The 27,119-nt window shown below is 45.9% G+C and overlaps 1 protein-coding gene across 2 annotated transcripts in view; it reads right to left on the reverse strand.

The window, feature by feature from the left end:
* micall2a (mical-like 2a) overlaps positions 1-21,082 on the reverse strand; it is a 96,006-nt gene extending 74,924 nt beyond the window's left edge. Inside the window, exon 1 of one of the 2 annotated variants that reach the window (XM_043711848.2) lies at positions 20,399-21,082. In XM_043711848.2, coding sequence (XP_043567783.2) covers positions 20,399-20,541 — 143 coding nt within the window. In that variant the 5' untranslated portion in view covers positions 20,542-21,082. The remainder of the gene's footprint in view (positions 1-20,398) is intronic. The other variant, XM_087997721.1, reaches the window with a different exon arrangement.
* Positions 21,083-27,119: the final 6,037 nt, after the last annotated feature.

Consider the following 27,119-nt stretch of genomic DNA (forward strand, 5'->3'; position numbering starts at 1 on the left):
TCCCCTCTCAGTTTAACAAGAGGCACACAAAGGGTCTACTTACAAGAACATTTCACCATGTGTTGTTCCAGCTTAAGGATATTCTATAATTATTTTGCTAAGGGAGCAGTAAGCTTTATTTACTTACCTGCAATTTACAATTTAGAAGGGGCCAGACAGCAGGGTTATTCCAGAACCCAAGCCTGATTATCTTCTCATGCAATGGACCTTCCAAAAGATAGGCACTGACTCGTGATCAGGATCAGGAAGTACCTAAATTTCCACTAGTCACCTCAGTTGCTAGTGGTCAATACCTAGTGAGAAGCCAAAGGTTTGCACTAACTTGGCTGGACCTTTCAGAGAGCAAACCCCACTTCAAGGCGTAAGGTTATATTCTGGACTGAGAGGACAGTGCAGTCCTGAGGGATTGCATTAATGTCAAGAGATGTCAACTTGGATTGTGAACTTTCTAGAATTGCTTTGACGTTTCCAAGAATTAAAAACTAATCTTCAGGCTTCCGGTGTAAGAAACACTTTAGCAGAGAAGGCCCATTTTCTCCTTTTCACAACTACTGTTACACTTATTTTACATCTCTATCACTCCTTTACCACCATACACACTCCTATGTCGTTTGCTGTGGGCATGCTCATAATGTGTTTCAATCTTGCTTCCCTCCTCCTCTGTCACTAGTACAAAAACCATAATTTTCCAGCTTCTTTCAGTTCTGATGATGAGTCAGACTGGACTCATATACCTATGTTCTGCCCGCAAAAATGACCCTGAGCTTCTAGTTGCCTGCCACTTTAACACACTACCCTGTTCCCTGGTCAAAATCTCTGTCTCAGGCTTGCTGAAGTGCTCCAGCGAAGCTCAGCACTAGCTGGAAGAACAGCACCTCACTTTTTACTTGGGGACCCTCCAGCCATCCAGACTCAACATCGAGTTCAATAATTTTAGGGCCTGAACTCTCGCATGTCCTAGTGCCCTATCCCACACACCAGGCCTTGTAATCACATAGTCTGCCTATCGGAAGGATTTTGTGAAACTTGAAAGGATTCAGAAAAGATTTACAAGGATGTTGCCAGGGTTGGAGGATTTGAGCTATAGGGAGAGGCTGAATAGGCTGGGGCTGTTTTCCATGGAGCGTCGGAGGCTGAGGGGTGACCTTATAGAGGTTTATAAAATCATGAGGTGCATGGAAAGGATAAATAGAACATAGAACATAGAACAATACAGCACAGAACAGGCCCTTCGGCCCACGATGTTGTGCCGAACATTTGTCCTACCTTAAGCAACCATCCATGTACTTATCCAATTGCCGCTTAAAGGTCACCAAAGATTCTGACTCTACCACTCCCACAGGCAGCGCATTCCATGCCCCCACCACTCTCTGGGTAAAGAACCCACCCCTAACATCTCCCCTATACCTTCCACCCTTCACCTTAAATTTATGTCCCCTTGTAACACTCTGTTGTATCCGGGGAAAAAGTTTCTGACTGTCTACTCTATCTATTCCTCTGATCATCTTATAAACCTCTATCAAGTCACCCCTCATCCTTCGCCGTTCCAACGAGAAAAGGCCTAGCACTCTCAACCTATCCTCGTACGACCTATTCTCCATTCCAGGCAACATCCTGGTAAATCTTCTCTGCACCCTCTCCAAAGCTTCCACATCTTTCCTAAAGTGAGGCGACCAGAAATGCACACAGTACTCGAAATGTGGCCTTACCAAGGTACTGTACAGCTGCAACATCACTTCACGACTCTTGAATTCAATCCCTCTGCTAATGAACGCTAATACACCATAGGTCTTCTTACAAGCTCTATCCACCTGAGTGGCAACTTTCAAAGATCTATGAACATAGACCCCAAGATCCCTCTGTTCCTCCACCTCACTAAGAACCCTACCGTTAACCCTGTATTCCGCATTCTTATTTGTCTTTCCAAAATGGACAACCTCATACTTGGCAGGGTTGAACTCCATCTGCCACTCCTCAGCCCAGCTCTGCATCATATCTAAGTCCCTTTGCAGCCGACAACAGCCCTCCTCACTATCCACAACTCCACCAATCTTCGTATCATCTGCAAATTTACTGACCCACCCTTCGACTCCCTCCTCCAAGTCATTAATAAAAATTACAAACAGCAGAGGACCCAGGACTGATCCCTGCGGAACTCCACTTGTAACTGGGCTCCAGGCTGAATATTTACCACCTACCACCACTCTCTGACTTCGACCGGTTAGCCAGTTTTCTATCCAACTGGCCAAATTTCCCTCTATCCCATGCCTCCTAAATAGACAAGATCTTTTCCCCTGGGGTGGGGGATTCCAGAACTAGGGGGCATAGATTTAGAGTGAGAGGGGAAAAATATAAAAGTGACTTAAGGGTTAAATTTTTCACACAGAGGGTGGAGCATGTATGGGATTAGCTTCCAGAGAAAGTGGTGGAGGTGTACAATTACAGCATTTAAAAGGTATGTGGATGGGTATATGAGTAGGAAGGGTTTAGAGGGATATGGGCCAAGTACTGGCATATGGAACTGGATTAGGTTAGGATATCTGTTCAGCACGGACGGGTTGAACTGAAGGGTCTGTTTCCATGCGGTACATCTCTATGACTCTATGACACACAATCCATTGTTAGCCACTAACAGTCTCTGTGAAGAGCTATTCACCCTCCCAGCCACTCCTTTGTCTGTCTAACTGTTCTTCTCTCTCTTTGGGCTTTATCCCCACCTATCATTTACTCCTTACACCCTTCCCCCACCCTATCTTCTGCCGATAAACCGACATCTTCCTAGCTACCATCAGTTCTGAGGAAGGGTCACTGGACCTGAAATGTTAACTCTGATTTCACTTCACAGATGCTGCCAGACCTCCTGAGATTCCTGGTTTTGTTTTCAGCTTTCCAGCAACGTGGAATGCCAGGAACCTCAATACTTTGCTTTTATTATAGTTAGATCTTCCACTGATTTCCTCTTGATGAACTAATCAAACACAGTATGTGTCTGGAAGTGTTTTGTCAACTGTTTGTTTCTCGATCAATTATTCTCTTGGAGCTAGTGAGACTCCTTTTGACGTCTTAAGGAGGTTAACGTCTAATCGTGCATTTTAGCTAAATTTTGTCTGCAAACAACTTCAATATTTTCACCTCTTTGCAAGCTTCTTATTTTACAGTGTAACCTGCAGTAAGCCTGGGTACTTGAAAGTCATTCTACCACATTTTCATTCTTTGTGGGATGTGAGTATTGCTGGCTGGCCAACTTATATTGCCTGTATCTAGTTGCCCCCTTGAGAAGGTGGTAGTGAGCTGCCTTCTTGAACCGTTGCTGTCCACCTGCTGAGGATTGAACCCAATGCCAGTTCGAAAGGAATTCCAGGATTTTGACCCAGCGACAGCGAAGGAACGGCAATATATTTCCAGGTCAGGATGGTGAGTGGCTTGGACATGAATTTAAAGGTGTTGGTGTTCCCATGTATCTGCTGCCCCTTGTCCTTCTAGATGGAAGTGGTCATGGGTTTGGAATATGCTGTCTAAGGACCTTTGGTGAATTTCTGCAGTGCATTTTGTAGATAGATGCTACTGAGCATCAGGTGTAGGGAGTGGATGTTTGTGGAAGTGGATGTTTGTGGAAGTGGTGCCAGTCAAGCGGGTTTCTTTGTCCTGGATGGTGTCAAACTTCTTGAGCGTTGTTGGAGCTGCCCCCATCCAGGTGAGTGGAGAGTATTCCATCACATTCCTGACTTGTGCCTTATAGATGGTGGATAGACTTTGGATGTCAGGAGGTGAGTTACTCATCGCAGTATTCCTATCCTCTGACTTGCTGTTGTAGCCATTGTGTTTATGTGGTCCAGTTGAGTTTTTGGTCAATGGTAATCCCCAGAATTTTGAAAGCGGGGATTCAGTGGTGATAACCACCTCAAGAGGAGGTGGTTTGATTGTCTCTTTTTGATGATGGTCATTGCCTGGCACTTGTGTGGCGTGAATGTTACTTGCCACTTGTCAGCCCAAGCTTGGATACTGTCCTGATCTTGTTGCAATTGGACACAGACTGCTTCAGTATCTGTGGAGTTGCGAAGAGTGCTGAACATTGTGCAGTCATCAGCGAATGTACCCACTCCCGACCTTATGATGGAGGGAAGGTCATTGATGAAGCAGCCGAAGATGGGAGGGCCTAGGACACTATCGTGGTGAACTCTTGCAGAGATATCCTGGAGGTGAGATGGCTGGTCTCCAACAACCACAACCATCTTCTCAGGTGCCAGGTGTGACTCCAACAAGCAGAGAGTTTGCACCCGGATACCCATTGATTCCAGTTTTGCTCGGGCTCCTTGACGCCCTATTCAGTCAAATGCAACCTTGATGTCAAGGGCTGTCACCCTCACTTCACCTTTAGAATTTAGCTCTGTGTCCATGTTTGAACCAAGGCTGTAAGGAAGTCAGGAGCTGAAGGGCACTGTCAGAGCCCAAACTGGGCATCACTGAGCAGGTGCTGCTTGATAGCACTGTTGATGACCTCCTCCATCACTTTTATGATGATCGAGAGTAGACTGATTGGTCAGGTTGAATTTGTCCTGCTTTTTATGTACCGGACATGCCCGGGCAATTTTCCACATTGTTGGGTAGATGCCAGTGTGATAACTGTATTGGACATCAGCAAGGGGAGCAGCAAGTTCTGGAGCATAAGTCTTCAGTACTACTGCTGGAATGTTGTCAGGGTCCAAAGCGTTTGCAGTATCCAATGTCTTGAACTGTTGCTTGATATCACATGGAGTGAAACAAATTGGCTGAAGACTGATATCTGTAATGCTGGGGACCATCAGAGGAAGCCAAGACAAGTAACCTCATTTCTTCAGATCTAAAACACTAAATACTTTCTTCCATACAATTTTTAAAGTAAAGGTCAGTGGCCAAAGTGTCCATAAATCACCTTACCAAAACTGCAGCTTAATTCCTGAGTACTAATTCTTTTAATTTTTCCTGACTTTCCTTTTTCTGCAAACATTTTCACTAGATTTCTTTAAACTGGATCATTTTCAGCTCAAAGTTTCATCTCTTGAGGCCTTCACTATTCGGTAGGCTGATTCAAAGTTTCTTTCCTGCACCTTTCATTCATACAGTTCAAAGCCAATGGTGGTGATGCTCATTAGGAGAGATGAGAAATCTCCTTTACACTCCTTTGCCTTCCCTTTCTGGTCGTTGTGCCATCCAGTTTTACTTTTAAAAGAGTAAGCTCACTTTTCTTCTTTTTGTTTTTTTTTTCTTCTGGGCCTTCTGGATTTTTTCTCCTCATAGTGTAGATCTTCACCCTTGCAACCATGTGGCATTTTCCAAGATGACTACCCCTGGTGCCCTTGTGGTATTTGATATTTGTTACCTCTGCCAGTATGTGGTACTGGATAACAAGGGTTGTTTGAGTTAGTTCACTGACATCAATCCTCTTTTGTCTTGAGCTACCTAGTAAATAGTAGCAGAGGAAACACCGCTGTAGAGTAGATACACAGCAAGAGCTGTTCTATAATAATACAGTCCGTTAATATCAATAAGTACAATTTAAGAGCTGGAGCACATGCATTGTTCTCTCCAAAAGCGAGAGTTGAACTCTGTATCTCTGCCCAGACTGTGTATAATCTTAGCATAATGGGTGAAACCAATGTAATATGAACATTAACCCCTTCAGAACTCTTGCCTTTTACAACAGGAAGGAGGGACTGAATAGGAATTTATACTGACAATTAACAATCATCCAATGGGCTAACACTATACCTGGTTGCTTTCTATTTACTGGGAGATGGGAGTTGGCCATGATCATGGCTATGGTGAGTGACCAATGGCAAAATAGTCAAAGGACAGGAAAGTTAGAAACAGAATGTCTTTTTGATAAAATCTCTAGGAATACTCTGAACAGAGTTGGCAATTCCTCAGTCAACGTTCAGTGATCTGAGGAACACATCCAGCCATTCAACGTGCTGGTCAAAAATCGGTCTCATGAACAACTTTTCTCCCTTAACTACAGAGTAACTCATCTCAATTTGTTGTGGGATCTTCCTGTATTTCACATGGTAGCTCTGCTTGGCCAAACAAGTCATGGCATTTCTGAAGTCACTCATCTGAGATGATCAATTTCTTGTCCACACCACATCTAAGAGCATACTGTGTACCTTGCATGTTTGAGGTTGAAAAGCAAATACCCAAGATGGGAAAAGGAAAATGTGCTACTGTTTAAATTTTTAGACTGAATCAGTTAATGTTTCCATTAATCATTAGCCAATCCTGTAAGGAACCTATGCAAATATTAGGTACCAAAGTGTTTAAACTGACTCTTGTTTGAAAAAGGATGCGTGAGCACACATTTAGGTGTGGCTCTACTGAATTTACACCCACCAGCTGAATTTCGTAGAAAGCACATGTGGAAATAGTGGTCACTACACAATGAATTAAAGCAAAAACCTAGTGAATGATGCATTGTGACTGCACAACAGGGCACAACAGTCAGACAACTGCGGCCAGAGTTGCTGTGGGCAAAATAACCATAGCAACCCAAAACTAAAAAGAATGATGCAGGAAGTGTGCAATAAACACATTTGTGATGATCTTTGTAATTCACAGTGCCTTTCAAAGGACAGCAGAGACATTTTCTCAGGTTTTACATCCAATATTTGTCTCTTAACCTAAATTACCAAAGTAAAACATTAGAGTTTGTGGGATTCTGCCCTGCATCAATTGACTATTGCATTTCTTGCACTGTAAATAGTGTCTACTCTTCAACAAAGTACTTCACTAACTGTGAAGCATTGGGATATCAAGGAGGGGTGAATGGGGTGAATAAATGTAAGCTGTTTCTTTCTGTGTTTTACAGAAAATCTTTCAGGTTGCGGTTAACTAAACTATAATAGGACTCCTTGTAAACATCAATACTGAGAAGTCTCTTTGATTTCACAAAAGAACATTCCCCACAGGACAGAACTATGCAAGTCCAGAGAATGTGGGGAATGAGGAATTTTAATTACTGCCCACAGATGTACACAGGATGAATGCTAGCTCAGTGCAATCCATCTCCATCTGTTAGTTTCAAAACTAGGGGCGAATTAAATGGATGAAATGTTCCTTTTAACGAGCTTCTGTCTTCTCAAAGAATCATATTACTGCTTACAGTGAGCAGTTTTAATGGTCACACTTGAAAGTAAGTCTAAAACAGCATTGAACTAGCTTTCACAGCCTGCCGCTGAAGTGGGAACACAGGAACAGGAAGAGGCAGCCGGCCTCTCGAGTTTATTCGCTGTATAATTAGACCACATCTGATTTATGTCTTAACTCCATCCATGTCACCTTTGGTTGCGCAAACCTTAATACCCTGTCTAACAAAAATATCTGTTTTTACATTTTTAATTGAGCAGTTTATTTTCAAAGGATTCGTTTTAAGGGTTAGATTTCCAGTACCCCTTAGAGAAAGGGGGAACAGACGTCAAAGAGCAAGCTACACATTTTGGGGCTGGATTAACCACTCACCAATGATGTTTCAAGATGAGAGAATGATGCCGGATTGTGGAGGGGATGAGACTGTCACACACCTCCTTCTGGAATGTGCCTACACAAAGGAAGTCTGGAGAGGAATGCAGTGGTGCTTGTCGAGGTTCGTCCCAAGCAGCGCCATGACACGGGACTCTATGCTCTACAGTCTGTTCCCCGGGACGCACACCGAGACGAACATCAACTGTGCCTGGAGGATCATCAACTCGGTCAAAGACGCTCTTTGGTCTGTCCGAAACCTGTTGATCTTCCAGCTGAAGGAGTTGATCCCAACTGAGTGTTGCAGACTGGCACATTCCAAGGTCCAGGACTACATGCTGAGAGACGCGCTGAAGCTTGGGGCAGCTGCCGCCAAGGCGCGGTGGGGACAGACCACTGTGTAAGGTCTGCCTGCCTAAGAAGAACAGGGGGCCCACTCAGAAATCGAGCCCCACTGATGCCTCAGCTAAATATCTGGATGGTCAGTGTCCAGACTTGTATATACGAATGATTAATTCCAATCTCTGTATGTAAAGAAATGCAATGTGTGCATAAAAATGGCATGACCAATTGTATAGGTATCAAAATAATTTTATGAAGAAAGTATATTTTTGAAAGTTAAAAAATGGTGCTGGAATATGAATGGGTTATGGAGGTGATTGAAGGAGGAACAGGAGGAGAAGCACTTAATTATCCAGTGAGCTCCCTTGTCCCCACTACCTAGATGCATCACGCTTGGTGCAGCGACTGCTCTACCCGGGACCGTAACAAACTCCAGAAAGCTGTGAACACAGCCCAGACCATCATGCAAGCCAAACCTTCCATCCATTGACTCCATCTACATTTCTCGATGCCCCGGAAAGGCAGCCAATATCATCATAGACTCCTCCCATCTTGGTTATTATCTCTTCCAACCTCTTCCATCAGGCAGAAGATACACAAGCTTAAACACACGTCCCATCAGGTTCTAGAACAGCTTCTTCCCTGCTGTTATTAGACTTCTGAAATGGACCTTTCAAATTTCAAATCTAATGTTAATCTTGTTTTTTGTACACCTTCTTTGCAGCTCTAACTTTGTACAGGAACGTCGATTATCCGAATGGGATGGGTGGGTACTATTTCGTTCGGATAATCGATTAATCAGTTAATCAATTAAATGCCTTTCCTCTGGAGCTCAGAGTTTTTTGTTAGTCTGCTCCCCATTCAGGAAACAAGGCAGCAGCACACCATGCGTAAGCCCCTGCCCCCCAACCCCAGTGCGTGCTCCCCCCCCCCCCGCCAAGTCCAAGACCGGCCTCCACACAACACTGCCGCCCCACCCCCGTCCAACACCGTCTGTCCGTGCCCCCTTGCCCCCGTCCACCCCTGCCCCCTCTCTGGGGCAGCCAGACTGGACACCAACAACAAGGCTGCTGCTGCTGCCTTTTGAGGGGTGAGCCTCCAAACAGCGCACACACACACACACACACACACCCCCTACCTCTTTGACCGTTTCCACCTTTGTCCTGTACAGGGCAATGTTGGAGAGATTATCTGGGGAAGGAGGGTTTAGGGTACACTCCTCTGTAGAACTTCAGGGAAAGTGTGGGGGGAGAAAGGGTGGGAGGTCAGTCATTTGGAGATGGTGCCTGTTTAACCACTGTAAGCAAAAGACACGATCACTGTTGGAAACATGTCTTTGATGTAATGTTTCCATTGGGACCTCGTTATCTCCTTTGGATAATCTGATATTCGGATAATTGATATTCTGATAATCGAGGTTCCTCTGTATTCCTCACTCTGTTCAATCACCCTATGATCTTTGTGTTTTTGTATGTTATGATCTGCTGTTCTGCATGCAAAACAAAACTTTTCACTGTACTTTGGTACATGTGTCAATAATAAATCAAATCAAATCTCTATGACTCTATAAATCTCTTCCACCAAGTCACACAGTTTAGCAGAGGACACAATTGGGATTGAGAGAATGCCTTTTTGGCCAAATAGCCTTTTCAAATCTGGAGTGCAAATTTTACTGCTAAGCCACTGTGTCGAGCTCCCGGCCACATATTCAGGGCAGTTCTGGATGTTGTCTTACTGATGCATATCTGGGAGGGACTATCTCAAAGATAGAACATCTGGAATGTCTCCGAGTGACTGGTGGGGCCTATTACAAAAATAAATTAAGATCCTATTCATGGAAATTATCCCAACACTTCCATCTCAGAGGGTTATAAAATCCCTACAGTGTGGAAACAGGCCCTTCAGCCCAATGTGACCCTCCAAAGAGTGTCCTACTCAAACCCATTCCATTACCTTACATTTACCCCTAACCTACACATCCCTGAACACTATGGATAATTTAACTTGGCCAATTCACCTAACCTGCACATCTTTGGACTGTGGGAGGAAACCAGAGTACACCCACACAGAGAATGTGCAAACTCCACACAGTCACCCAAGACTGGCATCGAACCCAGATTCCCCAGCACTGTGAAGCAGCAGTGCTAACCATTGAGCCACTGTGCATCTATGGGCATTGCCTGTTCCTTCTGCTGTCTAAGACTTGGAGAATTATCAGATTGTGAGTACCTGGGAACTGGCAGCCTCCTGCAGAGATTGGCTGCAATGACATGATGGAGTCTCACTCTGGCATTGAGAACTAAAGCAATGTCAAAGGGACATAACTATCTATAAACGATAGTTGTAGAGGAGTGGGAGGTTCTGGGAGGTTGCGAGGAGGAGTTAAAGCCCAGAACTCCTGCACTGAGTACCGATTCTCAACAGGGGTTGCTAATCATTCGGAAATGCCCTGCATTATTCAATGAACAAAGATTAATTTTCTGGATACTGTTTTCATTAAACCTGGAGGGGACATTAATCTTATGCGGGAAATAAATAATCATGTGCATTTCTTTTCTTCACTTACCTTTTAACATTTTTTCTTATTGGCTTAAAAATTATTGCAGTTAAGAGAAAAGGCTGTCTCACTGCGAGTGACATTGGAGCTGGGAGGGCACGTGATTAAAAACTCCAGGAGTATGACCAAATAGAGTTGGCACCCAGAGTGCCCAAGCTATTTCAGTTTCTCAGCTGCTGAACCAGTGGAGAAAGTCTGCAATAAAATGAGAAAATGCTGGAGAAATGTGATAGGTCTGGTTTTCTCTCCACAGACACTGCCAGACCTGCTGAGTTTCTCCAAGCATTCTCTCATTTTATAGCAGATTTCCAGCATCCACAATGTTGGTTTTTATAAGAATGCCTATATGTCAGTATGATTCCACTCTTTATGGTGAATTGGACTAAATGGCCACTCAGATAATCTCCATATCTATATGAATCCAGCCTGATAGTCATTGCTGCAGATGCTTGTCATAGAATAAAATGCAGCTTATAACAGGAATTGACATCTTCCAGAAGGAATAGAACCAATGAGCTGCACAATTTATTCCAACGTTATGGGAAACTCAGACATTCCTGATTCCAAGCAGAAACATTGTTTATTCGCACTTAGCATTCCATACCTGCGAGTTCATGAACTGTTTATCACACTACCTATCAGCTGGTGGTAATACTGGTTTGTTTCAGTGCTAACCATCAACCCTTTCCTGAACCCCATCTCCTCCCTTTCACCATCCATCTCCTAGACACCCATTTCCTCTTTCCTACTGTCCTTCTCTTGCACCCACATCTCCTCCTTCCCACCCTCCCTCTCCTGAATACCTATATCCTCTCACCATGCCTCTCCTGCACCCCCCATCTCCTTCCCATCACTTTCTCTCCTGCACCTCGAGCTTCTCCTCTTCCCTCTCCATCCCCTGAATCCCCACCTCCTCCCCGTCATCCTCCCTCTCGTGAATCTCCATTTCCTCCCTTTCACACTCTCTCTCTCCTAGACATCCATCTCCTCCCCCTCACCCTCCCCCTCCTGAATTCCCATCTCGTCCCCCTCACCCTCCTTCTCCTGAACTTCCATCTCCTCCCCTTCACCCTCCCTCTCCTGAATCCCCATCTCCTCCCCCTCATCCTCCCTCTCCTGAATCCCCATCCCCTTCCTCTCACCCTCTCTCTCCTGAACTTCCATCTCCTCCCTCTCACTGTCCCTCTTCTAGCCACCCATCTCCTGCCCCTCACCATCCCTCTCCCGTACACCCATCTCTTGCCCTTACTGTTTCTCTCCTGCATCCCCATCTCCTCCCTCTTACTACCCATCTCCCGTACTGACAGCAGAGGTTAGACACTGAGGAAACTGTCCTATGCATAATCCCATCATACACTCCTGAGATACAACGTGGATTAGATACAGAGTAAATCAGCACACTGTCCATTTAAAATGTCCAAATAATGGTAAATCTCCCATCAAATCAGAACTACAGTTGAGATTTTGATCTACTGTCATATCTTGAGACAGGGATCAGAAGACCTCTCTCAAACCCATGCAATAATCATCTCCCACAAAGTCTGCTTAAATATTACTACTTCTGTTTTAAACAAGTAACTTTCTTTAAAGGGGATGTGGCATTGTCTGCAGTGTTGTGCTCAAAGAGTGTCTCTCTGGCTGACATTGGTCTTTGATGCAGATTGCTGTCTGAGACATCACTGACACTGGGCTAGGAATTCACTCTTTACAGGTGCAGTATCAACTAACTCACCATCAATAAAACAATGAACGTCACTGAAATGAAAATGGGAGGGTGGTGAAATGGGAAGTGGGGGCTAAGACCAATGGCACTGGTCACTGGATCCTAAAACAAGCCAGCAATCAAACTCCACTTCCGGTGTTCAGGATACAGATCAGGATTTATGACCACCAGTGTCACAGCTTTAGGCCCCAGAGTGAACATGACATGGAATGAATGAACGATTGAGTCAGGAATTGTGCTTTCCATTTAACACACCGACCAGCTGTCTAGTTTAGACACTGTCAATGGCATCGGAGCTACTCACTGAATATGCCATGTTTGATTACAAAGAGAGGGAGTGAGACTGAAAGATATATCTGTAGAGGAGAGACAGAGAAAAAGAGAGTGTGAGAAAGGGACAGAGTTGGAGTGCATTCAAAGGGAGAGAAAATGTCTTGTGGAAGAACAAAGGGCTGGGGGAGAGAAAGGGCTGGGGGAGAAACACAAAGAACAGAGACAAAGAGACCGAGGAGGAGGCAGAGAGAGAGAGAGAGATAAAAGGGGGAGGAAGGCAAAAAGATGGAAGGAGCAGAGGAAGCAATGGGGAGAGAGGCAGAGAGTCAGAAAGGGGAAGGGAGGCAGAGAGAGAGAGCAAGGGAGGGAAGAGATGTGAATGAGGCAGAGAAAGTGGGGAGGTGGAACAGGGGCAGAGAGAGGTGGAAAGGGAACCAGAGAAAAAGGAGGGTGGGAGATGGACAGGGTGAGGGTGAAACAGAGGTAAAAATGGAGGTAAAGACAGAGAAAAGCAGAAACTGAAGGGAATCAAACAGACTGGGACAGAGGCAGAGAAATTAGTTTTAGTCTCTTTAGGTTGATTGATTATCAATTTTTTTTGTTTAAAGGGTTGACTGACAATTGGGCAAGTGGCCTATGTACGTTAACAGGCACAGTGGGTGATGAGTGAAGAGGTCTTCGTGTGAGCTAGGTTACTGCCATTAGAAGGAAGTACTGTTGCAAATATTTACTCTCTATGTTTCGTGTTCTGTGGCACAGCTGTTACGTTTAGTGTGTGGGATATGCTGTGAATCAAGGAGCTGCTGTATTAGACACGCAACATCATGTCTTTGGCACTCTCCACATTGCCATCTGTACTGACTGGCTGTTCTAAAAAATAATTTTGTTTGTTTTCTCTCAGTAGGTTAGTCATGAGTGTGTTTCCCCTTCAAGTCCAGCAATTGGACTTCTAAACTTGTCCGAGACCAATTACAGCCATGGGATCTATTCCCTGTCATGCTCAATTTTCTGTCATTTCACTCAGAGACCTATTGCAGTTTGGAGTCAGCAGCACCTCCATTCACGAAAAACCATTAGACTGTTCCAGGCTACAGTTCATTGGTCAGGATTCGATTGGTGATGGATGAGGCTCAAGGGGCTGAATAAGCTCCTTTTCTTAATAAACTAATATTGTAGCATTGATAGACGATTGGTTAATAAACTCAAAGCAAACAGTAGGAACATTCTGAAGTTGGTTTTAGCTAGCGGAAGGTCACAGGAGCCAGTGCCTCGGTTATCTGTAACCAATATTAATGCTTGCTGAAGGTACAAAACTGGATGAGAACGTTAACTGTGAAGGAGCTAAAGAGGGGCTGCAGAGACAATTTAAGGGAGTGGGCAACAAGATGGCATGTGGAGTATAATGTGGAGAAATGTGAGGGTATTCACTTTGACCATTAGAAAAGAAAAGCAGAAAAGACATGAAACTACTGAATGTTGATGTCAATTCAAGGAACTCAGTAAATAAACATGTGGGTCCAGTAAACAACCCAGAGGACAAATGTTCTACTGGACTTTATTGCAAGAAGATTGAAATACAAGATTAAGAGATAGGGTTTTGGTGACACCATACTGGAATATTTCAGTCTCCATATTTAAGGAAGGAAAGATTTGCAATGGAGGTTCACTAAATGAGAGAAGGATTCACATTTTCGGATCATTAGAATCTCTTCTGGGATAGAAGTGACCTGTACAAGAATGATGGATTGCACCTGAATTGGAAGGGGACAAATATACTGGCAAGGAGATTTGCTAGAGCTGCTCAGGAGGATTTAAACTATTAAGCTGGGGGGGAGTGGGGGGGACATGTGTGGGGGTGTGGGGGTGGGGGGGGGGGGGCAGCGGTGGGCAGGCAGTGGGACCTAAGGAGATAGTGAGGAAAGAGATCAATCTGAGACTGGTACAGTTGAGAAAACTAGCGAGTCAAACAGTCAGGACAGGCAGGGACAAAGCAGAGAACAAGGCAGGACTGATCAATTAAGCTGCATTTATTTCAATGCAAGGGGCCTAACAGGGAAGGCAGATGAACTCAGGGCATGGTCAGGAACATGGGACTGGGATATCATAGCAATTACAGAAACATGGCTCAGGGATGGGCAGGACTGGCAGCTTAATGTTCCAGGATACAAATGCTACAGGAAGGACAGAAAGGGAAACATGACAGGAGGGGAGTGGTGTTTTTGATAAGGGATAACATTACAGCTGTGCTGAGGGAGCATATTCCCGGAAATATATCCAAGGAAGTTATTTGGGTTGAACTGAGAAATAAGAAAGGGATGATCACCTAATTGGGATTCTATTATAGACCCCCTAATAGTCAGAAGGAAACTGAGAAACAAATTTCTAAGGCGATCTCACTTATCTGGAAGAATAATAGGGTGGTTATGGTAGGGGATTTTAACTTTCCAAATATAGTCTGGGACTGCCATAGTGTTGAGGGTTTAGACGGAGAGGAATTTCTTAAGTGTGTACAAGGTAATTTTCTGATTCAGTATGTGGATAAACCTACTAGCGAAGGTGCAAAATTTGACCTACTCTTGGGAAATAAGGCAGGGCAGGTGACTGAGGTGTCAGTGGGGGAGAACTTTGGGGCCAGCGACCATAATTCTATTAGATTTAAAATAGTGATGGAAAAGGATAGACCAGAGCTAAAAGCTGAAGTTCTAAATTGGAGAAAGGCCAATTTTGACTGTATTAGGCAAGAACTTTCAAAAGCTGATTGGGGGCATATGTTCGTAGGTAAAGGGACGGCTGGAAAATGGGAAACCTTCAGAAATGAGATAACGAGAGTCCAGAGATAGTATATTCCTGTTAGGGTGAAAGAAAAGGCTGGTAGGTATAGGGAATGCTGGATGACTAAAGAAATTGAGGGTTTGGTTAAGAAAATGAAGGAAGTATATGTCAGTATAGACAAGATAAATCGAATGAATCCTTAGAAGAGTGTAAAGGCAGTACGAGTATACATAACAGAGAAACCAGGAGGGAAAAAAAGGGACATGAGATAGCTTTGGAAAATAGAGTTAAGGAGAATTCAAAGGGTTTTTACAAATACATTAGGGACAAAAGGGTAACGAGGGAGAGAATAGGGCCCCTCAAAAATCAGCAAGGCAGTCTTTGTGTGGAACCGCAGGAGATGGGGGAGATACTAAATAAGTATTTTGCATCAGTGTTTACTGTGGAAAAGGACACGAAAGGTATAGAATGTAGGGAAACAGATGTGATATCTTGAAAAATGTCCATACTACAGAGCAGGAAGTGCTGGATGTCTTGAAATACATAAAAGTGGATAAAGCCCCAGGACCTGATCAGGTGTACCCGAGAATTCTGTGGGAAGCTAGAGAAGTGATTGCTGGGCCTCTTGCTGAGATATTTGTATCTTGATAGTCACAGGTGAGGTGCTGGAAGACTGAAGGTTGGCTAACGTGGTGCCACTGTTTAAGAAGGGTGATAAGGACAAGCCAGGGAACCAAAGACCGGTGAGCCTGACATCGGTAGTGGGCAAGTTGTTGGAAGAAATCCTGAGGGACAGGACGTACATGTATTTGGAAAGGCAAGGACTGATTAGGGATAGTCGACATGGCTTTATACGTGGGAAATCATGTCTCACAAACTTGATTGAGGTTTTTAAGGAAGTAACAAAGAGGATTGATGAGGGCAGAGCGGTAGACATGATCTATATGGACTTCAGTAAGGCGTTCAACATGGTTCCCCATGGGAGACTAGTTAGCAAGGTTAAATCTAATGGAATACAGGGAGAACTAGCTATTTGGATACAGAACTAGCTCAAAGGTAGAAGACAGAGGGTGGTGGTGGAGGGTTGTTTTTCAGACTGGACGCCTGTGACCAGTGGAGTGTCACAAGGATCGGTGCTATACGTTATTTACATAAATGATTTGGATGTGAACAAAAGAAGTATAGTTAGTAAGTTTGCAGATGACACCAAAATTGGAAGTGTAGTGGACAGCGAAGTAGGTTACCTCAGATTACAACAGGATCTTGATCATATGGGCTAATGGGCTGAGAAGTGGCAGATGGAGTTTAATTTGGATAAATGCAAGGTGCTGCATTTTGGGAAAGCAAATCTTAGCAGGGCTTATACACTTCATGGTAAGGTCCTAGGGAGTGTTGCTGAACAAAGAGACCTTGGAGTGCAGGTTCCTATTTCCTTGAAAGTGGAGTTGCAGGTAGATAGGATAGTGAAGAAGGCGTTTGGTCAGAGTATTGAGTACAGGAGTTGGGAGGTCATATTGCAGCTGTACAAGACATTGGTTAGGCTACCTTTGGAATATTGCGTGCAAATCTGGTCTCCTCCCTATCGGAAGGATATTGTGAAACTTGAAAGGGTTCAGAAAAGATTTACAAGGATGTTGCCAGAGTTGGAGGATTTGAGCTATAGGGAGAGGTTGAATAGGCTGGGGCTGTTTTCCCTGCAGCATTGGAGGCTGAGGAGTGATCTCATAGAGTTTTATAAAATCATGAGGGACATGGATAGGATAAATAGACAAAGTCTCTTCCCTGGGGTGGGGGAAATCCAGAATTAGAGGGCATAGATTTAGGGTGAGAGGAGACAGATATAAAAGAGACCTGAGGGGCAACCTTTTCACGCAGAGGGTGGTACGTGTATGGAATGAGCTGCCAGAGGAATGGTGGAGGCTGGTACAATTGCAACATTTAAAAGGCATGTGGATGGGTATATGAATAGGAAGGGTTTGGAGGGATATGAGCCGAGTGCTGGCCAGTGGGACTAGATTGGTTGGGATGTCTGGTCGGCATGGACGAGTTGAACTGAAGGGTCTGTTTCTTTCCTGTACATCTCTATGACTCTAAATTATTACCTGAGCTGAGAGGGATGTCCTGCAATGACACGAGGAGTCTATGAACTGTGTCTGTGTTCTCTGGTGTGGAGGGGCCGGTGTTGGACCGGGGTGGACAAAGTCAAAAACTCATACGGCACTGGGTTACAATCCAACAGGTTTATTTAAAACTGCAAGCTTTCAGAGACCCTGCTCCTTGGTGTCATGTGTTTTTTGACTATATTCTCAGAGTTTAGGAGAATGAGAGATGATATCATTGAAATGTATAACATTCTGAAGGGGGTTGACAGGATAGGCATAAAAGTTGTTCCTGCTGGCTGAGAAACGTGGAACACACTGACACATTCCTGGAAGAAGACATCGACTGTTTCGAAATGAGATGAGGAGAAACCTCCGAAAGGGTTGAGAATTTTTAAAAATTCTTTACTTTAGCGGGTTGGAGAGACTGCATTGCTGGAAATAGTTACGGCTAGGATAGACAAAATCTTGGTCTCTCAGGAATGCACAGGATTTAAAAAGCAAGTGAGCAAGGGGCACTGAAGCCCAAACTCAACCAGAATCGTTCTGAATGGGGGAGCAAGCTCAATGGGCTGAATGGCCTGCTCTTACTCCATATATTGAGTTCTTGTCATTCATTGGTAGCTCTTAATACTCAAGTCTAAGAGCTTGATCAGGCTTACTGTCCATGGAAAATAGGGTCACAAACACAGCCAGTGTTCAAGTGAAAAATTGTAGCCAATCCCAAAACTTGACACTGGACACCATTTTACAACTGTCAATTAGAGATTAATTCCTGGTCCAACAATTCCTGATGCTGCACAAATCTCTTATGGCACTGGTTTGTTTTTGAAAATCCCACCCCATGTTTGGTCAGAAGGATGATGCTCAGCCACAATAGCAGAAACATAAGCTACAGTTACAATGTCCCAGGGAGACATAACTGACCAATCATAATTTCTTTCAGTGCACCATGGCACTGACAAATAATAGGCTCAAGGTCCCACTAGGAAAACAACACTCTGGAGTGGATAGTTAGTCCTGCTGCCGATGAGCAGTGGGACCTCCAGGGAACAAAAATGGATATAAGCCATGAACTCGTCCCAGTCAAACCTTTGTGAACAATCACTTAACACACTGGTGTGCAATTGCATTATCAGTTATTTCAATCAGAAGTATTATTTCATTTAGAAGTAACAAACATTACTAGCTTTAGTTTTGTGAAATTGTCAAACAGATAAAGCTTGTGTCCACTAAGATTGGTACAACATCACTTTACAAGTAAGGAGGACATCCTAATTCCAGGAAATAGGTGGGTATTGGGTGCAAGATTAGAGTGTGAAAATCTGTCTTCTGACTCAATCCATTAATTTTAGGTTTTAATGGAAGTGGATTGAGGCCAGACAACGAATCAGTCCAATCACAGCCTCATCTCGATCCTTTATTTCAAATATAACTCTGGCTGGACCTCAGTTGCTAGAGAAAAGGGTATTGCTGCAGGAGCAGGGGATGTCAGAGTGTTCCCACTGACCCTGCTGGATCTGACATTGCTGCCTGGTCAAACACAGTGTGCAGACACCCTGATCTCCCTCTCCCTCCTTAAAGCTTTTCATCACACCTCCTGAGCCTCCAATCCCTCCCTCCTGTCACAGGAATGATGTATCCATTGACAGCCAACCTCCCAATCGCCCGGTTGTGGCTGAGAAAACAAGGGAAACAATTGCTAATAAAGCCCAGCCATTACACTTGATCAGGCTTGAGAGAAACCTGTCCATCTGAGATTCTTGATCACATTCTCCCGATCACAAGAAGGTGAGTCACCGTTTCCTTCTCCAGAGCAATTAGCGATGGGCAATAAATGCTGGTCTAGTCAGCTACGCCCACATTGCAGAAACAAATTAAAACATTTATCCCCACCTACTCCTCAAATAAACATCCAGCCTCAATGAACGGAAAACTTCTGCAGATTCTCAAGGACCTGTTCAAACACCTCCACCTCCCACATACTGTCCCAAAGAACAACGACCCCATTTCCATTTATTGATCTGCACCCATAACCCATGTCCAAATCACTCACTCCATTGCAGCGTGTCAACTCAAACCTATTCCCTTAACACCACAATCCACCTCCTTCCCAAAACACTCTATCGCAAACCCATTCCCCCAGACCCCTCACAAACTCACTTGCCCATCTCCAGCACCTACACTGTTCCAATCTCCAGCAATCACACCTTAGGCCCTATAAGAACTGCTCGCCCACTGTCTCCACAAACTCCAATTGGCTCCCTGTCCTTTGTGGGATCTTGCTATGTTAAAAATAACTGCCACCATCTGTCCAGATGCTGACGGACATTCCAGTTCAGGAACCCAATTCATGGCTGGACAGATAGTTGCTTTCCTGATCAAAGAATGCAATGTTTTGTTAAAAGCTTTTTTTTCCCACAGACATTACTGAAATTGTCCATTGTCAAAAACTCCCAGCTACCAGATGCTGTCCGGAAATCCTTCCTCCAGCTGCTTACCATTAGCAAGACTACTGGGCGCTAACACCGTCCTTTCAAAAGAAACTCTATATCCATCAGAAACATCTGCAGCCCATGAATCAGAAGCTAACTCTGGAACAGTAAGATTATCCCTACTGAGACAAACTCATACATCTGCCCAATCTGATCAATTCGGTGTCACTATCACAAACTACACACAAAGTTGAGAATTTCTCCTCGATTTCTTCCCTTAGCTTCATCCCTTCAAAATGTAGATTGTGCATACTATACTTTGCAAAGTGCTGATACCGAGAGATAAGCTTCAGTTGCGTCCCTACCTCTAGGCTAGATGAGACCCAGGTTCAAGCCCTATCCGCTCCAAGAGGTGTTTAATAAAACTTCGGAGCAGATTAATTAGAAAGTACCTGGGACGCTTATTTTTTTAAAAAAAAGCAGCGCCGAAATCATGGCAACAATGATAGGTTACCGAAAAGCAAGGTGTGTCTTTGCAGACCTGCAACACAGGGGACTTGATGGGTCCACAAAGGGCTCGAGTCTGGGTCAGATCTGGACTGCAGTGTTCCACTCTGCCTGAACTAGGATCCTGCCTGCTCTGCCTTGAACACACAGACACACACATACCAGTCGCTCGTCCCCTGCTTGTTAATTTGTGGCTTACATGAGATCGGGTCTGAAGTGGTGCAGGATCGCACAGAAAGCGAGCCCATCCCGCCACGAGGTCGTCATGTTGGTAATCTCCACGTTTCGATAGCCCTCACAATGCTTCTTGCACCATTGCTGCAAGGCTTTGATCGCGGCCATAGCGAGTCCGGAGAGAGAGAGAGAGACACACACACACAGGCAACGTAGAGACAGACACCGGGCATAAAACAACCAGGAAATCCGGGAGAAAGAGATGAGAGGGGAAAAGCAAAATCAAAAGAAGGGGAGGGAGAGAAAAGGAGAGAGGAGAGAAAATGAAAGGGAGGAGGAAAGGGGGAGGTGTGGGTTAAGAACAGAGTACAAAAGGTTATCGAGTCATTAAAAAAAATGGGAGACGGAGGAAACAAGAACGAGAACAGTTTTAGAGAGGTAGGAGCTGAAGCCTATATACAGTTTGAAAACAACTTGAGGAGAGATGCAAAGGGAGAGAGAGCGGGCCCGGGACAGATGAACCGGACTCTCCCGGAGTTCAGCCACACTGACTCAGAGTGAGCAAGCAGCAAGGGATGTGCCCGGACCAAGAGCCACAGAGAAACTGAACAGCAACCCCAGGCTACACTGACAGCACACGACAGACTCGGGGAGTTTCCACTTTCAAATCACCAGCCGCCAGAAAAATACAAATCCGCACTTTCACATGCCCCTCAGAATAAAGGACTACCACACCTGGGAAGAAAACCCTCCCCTACCTGGGAATAAACCCCACCCATACCTGGGAATAAACCCCACCCATACCTGGGAATAAACCCCACCCATACCTGGGATAAACCTCCCCAAAATTTGGAATAAACCACACCCACACCTGGGAATAAACCCTACCTATTCACGGAATAAACCCCACCCATACCTAAGAATAAACTTCTCCCACACCTTCCTTATATCTGTAAATAAAACCTTCCCACTCCAAAACGTATACCCCGCCCACACCTGAGAATAAACCACGCCCACACCTGAGAATAAACCACGCCCACACCTGAGAATAATCCCTGCTCACGCCTGAGAATAATCCCCACCCACACATTAGAATAATCCCCACACACACCTGAGTACAATCCCCGCCCAAACCTGAGAATAATCCCCACCGACACCTGAGAATAATCCCCGCTCACGCCTGAGAATAATCCGCACCCACACCTGAGCATAAACCCTGCCCACACCTGAGAATAATTCCCACCCACACCTGAGTACAATCCCCGCCAACACCTGAGAATAATCCCCACCGACACCTGAGAATAATCAATGCCCACTCCTGAGAATAGTCCCCACCCACACCTGAGAGTAATCCCCGCCCACACCTGAGTATAATCCCCACTCGCACCTGAGAATAATCCCCACCCGCACCTGGGAATAATCCCCACCCACACCTGGGAATAATCCCCGTCCACACCTGAGAATAATCCCCACTCGCACCTGAGAATAATCCCTGCCCACACCTGAGAATAATCGCAGCACACACCTGGGAATAGACCATGTCTACACCTGAGAATAAACGTCTCTCTCACCTAAGAATAATCCCTGCCAACACCTCAGAATAATCCCCACTCACACCTGAGAAAAATCCCCGACCACACCTGAGAGTAATCCACGCCCACAACTGAGTATAATCCCCACTCACATCTGAGAATAATCCCCATCCACACCTGGAAATAATCCCCACACACACCTGGGAATAATCCCCGCCCACACCTGATAATAATCCCCACCCACAACTGAGAATAATCCCTACCCACACCTGAGAATAATCCCTGCCCACACCTGAGAATAATCACTGCACACACCTGGGAATAGACCATGTCTACACCTGAGAATAAACCCCTCTCTCACCTGAGAAACGTCCCCACCCACACCTGACAATAATCCCTGCCCACACCTGAGAATAACCCCACCCACACCTAAGAATAATCCCTGCTAACCCCTGGGAATAATCCCCGTCCACACCCGAGAATAATCCCCGCCCACACCTGAGAATAATCCCCGCTCACACCTGAGAATAATCACCACCCACACCTGATAATAATCCCCACTCACACCTGAGAAAAACCACCACCCACAACTGAGAATAATCCTTGCCCACACCTGAGAATAATCCCTACACACACCTGAGAATAATCCCCGTCCACACCCGAGAATAATCCCCACCCACACCTGAGAATAATCCCCACCCACACCTGGGAATAATCCCCGCCCACACCTGGGAATAATCCCTGCCCACACCTGAGAATAATCCCTGCCCACACCTGAGAATAATCGCAGCACACACCTGAGAATAATCCCCGCCCACACCTGAGAATAATCCCCGCTCACACCTGAGAATAATCCCCGCCCACACCTGAGAATAATCCCCACCCACACCTGAGAATAATCCCCATCCACACCTGGGAATAATCGCAGCACACACCTGAGAATAATCCCCGCTCACACCTGAGAATAATCCCCGCTCACACCTGAGAATAATCCCCGCCCACACCTGAGAATAATCACCGCCCACACCTGAGAATAATCGCAGCACACACCTGAGAATAATCCATGCCCACACCTGAGAGTAATCCCCGCCCACACCTGAGTATAATCCCCACTCGCACCTGAGAATAATCCCCACCCACACCTGGGAATAATCCCCACCCACACCTGGAAATTATCCCTGCCCACACCTGAGTATAATCCCCACTCGCACCTGAGAATAATCCCCACCCACACCAGAGAATAATCCCTGCCCACACCTGGGAATGATCCCCGCCCACACCTGAGAATAATCCCCACTCGCACTTGAGAATAATCCCCGCCCACACCTCATAATAATCCCCGCCCACACCTGAGAATAATACCCACACACTTGAGAACAATCCCTGCCCACACCTGAGAATAAACCTCGCTCACACCTGAGAATAATCACCACCCACACCTGAGAATAATCACCACCCACACCTGAGAATAATCCCCACTTGCACCTGAGAATAATCCCCATTCGCACCTAAGAATAATCCCCACCCACACCTGAGAATAATCCCACCCACACCTGAGAATAATCCCTACCCACACCTGAGAATAATCCCACCCACACCTGAGAATAATCCCTACCCACACCTGAGAATAATCCCCACCCCCACCTGAGAATAATCCCCACCCACACCTGAGAATAATCCCTGCCCACACCTGAGAATAATCCCTGCTCACACCTGAGAATAATCACCACCCACACCTGAGAATAATCACCACCCACACCTGAGAATAATCCCTGCCCACACCTGAGAATACTCGCCACCAACACCTGAGAATAATCCCCACCCACACCTGAGAATAATCCCCGCTCATGCCTGAGAATAATCCCCACCCACACCTGAGGATAAACCCTGCTAATACCTGAGAATAATCCCCACTCGCACCTGAGAATAATCCCCACTCGCACCTGAGAATAATCCCCACCCACACCAGAGAATAATCCCTGCACACACCTGAGAATAATCCCCACCCACACCTGAGAATAATCCCCGCTCATGCCTGAGAATAATCCCCACCCACACCTGAGGATAAACCCTGCCAATACCTGAGAATAATCCCCACTCGCACCTGAGAATAATCCCCACTCGCACCTGAGAATAATCCCCACCCACACCAGAGAATAATCCCTGCACACACCTGGGAATGATCCCCGCCCACACCTGAGAATAATCCCCACTCGCACTTGAGAATAATCCCCACCCACACCTGGGAATAGACCATGTCCACACATGAGAATAAACCCCTCACTCACCTAAGAATAATCCCTGCTCACACCTGAGTATAATCCCCGCCCACACCTGAGAATAGTCCCCGCCCACACCTGAGAGTAATCCCCGCCCACACCTGAGAATAATCCCCGCCCACACCTTAGAATAACCCCACCCACACCTAAGAATAATCCCTGCTCACTCCTGGGAATAATACCCACACACTTGAGAATAATCCTCGCGCACACCTGAGAATAATGCACTCTCACACCTGCAAACAATCCCTGCCCACACCTGAGAATAAACCTCGCTCACACCTGAGAATAATCCACAACCACACCTGAGAATAATCCCCACTCACACCTGAGAATAATCCCCACTCACACCTGAGAATAATCCCCACACACTTGAGAATAATCCTCACGCACACCTGAGAATAAACCTCGCTCACACCTGAGAATGATCCCCAATCACACCTGAGAATAATCACCACCCACACGTGAGAATAATCCACGCTCTCACCTGAGAATAATCCCCACGCAAACCTGAGAATAATCCCCGCTCACAACTGAGAATAATCACCACCCACACCTGAGAATAATCCCCACACACACCTGAGAATAATCCCCGCCCACACCTGAGAGTAATCCACGCCCACAACTGAGTATAATCCCCACTCACATCTGAGAATAATCTCCATCCACACCTGGAAATAATCCCCACACACACCTGAGAATAATCCCTGCCCACACCTGGGAATAATCCCTGCCCACACCTGAGAATAATCACTGCACACACCTGGGAATAGACCATGTCTACACCTGAGAATAAACCCCTCTCCCACCTGAGAAAAGTCCCCACCCACACCTGAGAATAATCCCTGCCCACACCTGAGAATAACCCCACCCACACCTAAGAATAATCCCTGCTCACCCCTGGGAATAATCCCCGTCCACACCCGAGAATAATCCCCGCCCACACCTGAGAATAATCCCCGCTCACACCTGAGGATATTCCCCACACACATGAGAATAATCCCTTCCGACACCTGAGAATAAACCTTGCTCCCATCTGAGAATAAGCACCACCCACACCTGATAATAATACCCACTCACACCTGAGAAAAACCACCACCCACAACTGAGAATAATCCTTGCCCACACCTGAGAATAATCCCTACACACACCTGGGAATAATCCCCGCCCACACCTGAGAATAATCCCCACCCACACCTGGGAATAATCCCCGCCCACACCTGAGAGTAATCCCAGCCCACACCTGAGAATAATCCCCGCTCACACCTGAGAATAATCCCTACACACACCCGAGAATAATCCCCGCCCACACCTGAGAATAATCCCCACCCACACCTGGGAATAATCCCCGCCCACACCTGAGAGTAATCCCAGCCCACACCTGAGAATAATCCCCACCCACACCTGAGAATAATCCACACCCACACCTGAGAATAATCGCACCACACACCTGGGAATAGACCATGACTACACCTGAGAATAAACCCCTCTCTCACCTAAGAATTATCTCTGCCCACATCTCAGAATAATCCCTGATCACACCTGAGAAAAATCCCCGCCCACACCTGAGAATAATCCCCGCTCACACCTGGAAATAAACTCCTACCACACCTGAGAATAATCCCCGCCCACACCTTAGAATAACCCCACCCATAGCTAAGAATAATCCCCGCTCACTCCCGGGAATAATACCCATCCCATCCACACCCGATAATAATCCTCGCACACACCTGAGAACAATCCACTCTCACACCTGAGAACAATCCCTGCTCACACCTGAGAATAAAACTCGCTCACACCTGAGAATAATCCCCACCCACACCTGAGAATAATCCCACCCACACCTGAGAATAATCCCTACCCACACCTGAGAATAATCCCACCCACACCTGAGAATAATCCCTACCCACACCTGAGAATAATCCCCACCCCCACCTGAGAATAATCCCCACCCACACCTGAGAATAATCACCACCCACACCTGAGAATAATCCCCGCCCATACCTGGGAATAATCCCTGCCCACACCTGAGAATAATCCCCACTCACACCTGAGAATAATCCCTACCCACACCTGAGAATAATCCCCGTCCACACCCGAGAATAATCCCCGCTCACACCTGAGAATAATCCCGAGAATAAACCGAGAATACAACGAGAATAAACCTCGCTCGCACGTGAGAATAGTCACCACCCACACCTGAGAATAAACCGCGCTCACACCTGAGAAAAATCATCACCCACACCTGAGAATAATCCCCGTCCACACCCGAGAATAATCCCCGCCCACACCTCAGAATAATCCCCGCCCACACCTGAGAATAATACCCACACACTTGAGAATAATCCTCGTGCACACCTGAGAATAATCCTCTCTCACACCAGAGAACAATCCCTGCCCACACCTGAGAATAAACCTCGCTCACACCTGAGAATAATCCCCACCCACACCTGAGAATAATCCCACCCACACCTGAGAATAATCCCTACCCACACCTGAGAATAATCCCTACCCACACCTGAGAATAATCCCCACCCCCACCTGAGAATAATCCCCACCCACACCTGAGAATAATCACCACCCACACCTGAGAATAATCCCCGCCCACACCTGAGAATAATCCCTGCCCACACCTGAGAATAATCCCTGCTCACACCTGAGAATAATCCCCACCCCCACCTGAGAATAATCCCCACCCAAACCTGAGAATAATCACCACCCACACCTGAGAATAATCCCCGCTCACACCTGGAAATAAACTCCTACCACACCTGAGAATAATCCCCGCCCACACCTTAGAATAACCCCACCCATAGCTAAGAATAATCCCCGCTCACTCCCGGGAATAATACCCATCCCATCCACACCCGATAATAATCCTCGCACACACCTGAGAACAATCCACTCTCACACCTGAGAACAATCCCTGCTCACA

This window comes from Chiloscyllium plagiosum, unplaced genomic scaffold, assembly GCF_037043375.1.
Source record: "Chiloscyllium plagiosum isolate Xiang-an unplaced genomic scaffold, Cpla_swu_hap1 HiC_scaffold_20, whole genome shotgun sequence".
Lineage (NCBI taxonomy): Eukaryota > Metazoa > Chordata > Chondrichthyes > Orectolobiformes > Hemiscylliidae > Chiloscyllium > Chiloscyllium plagiosum.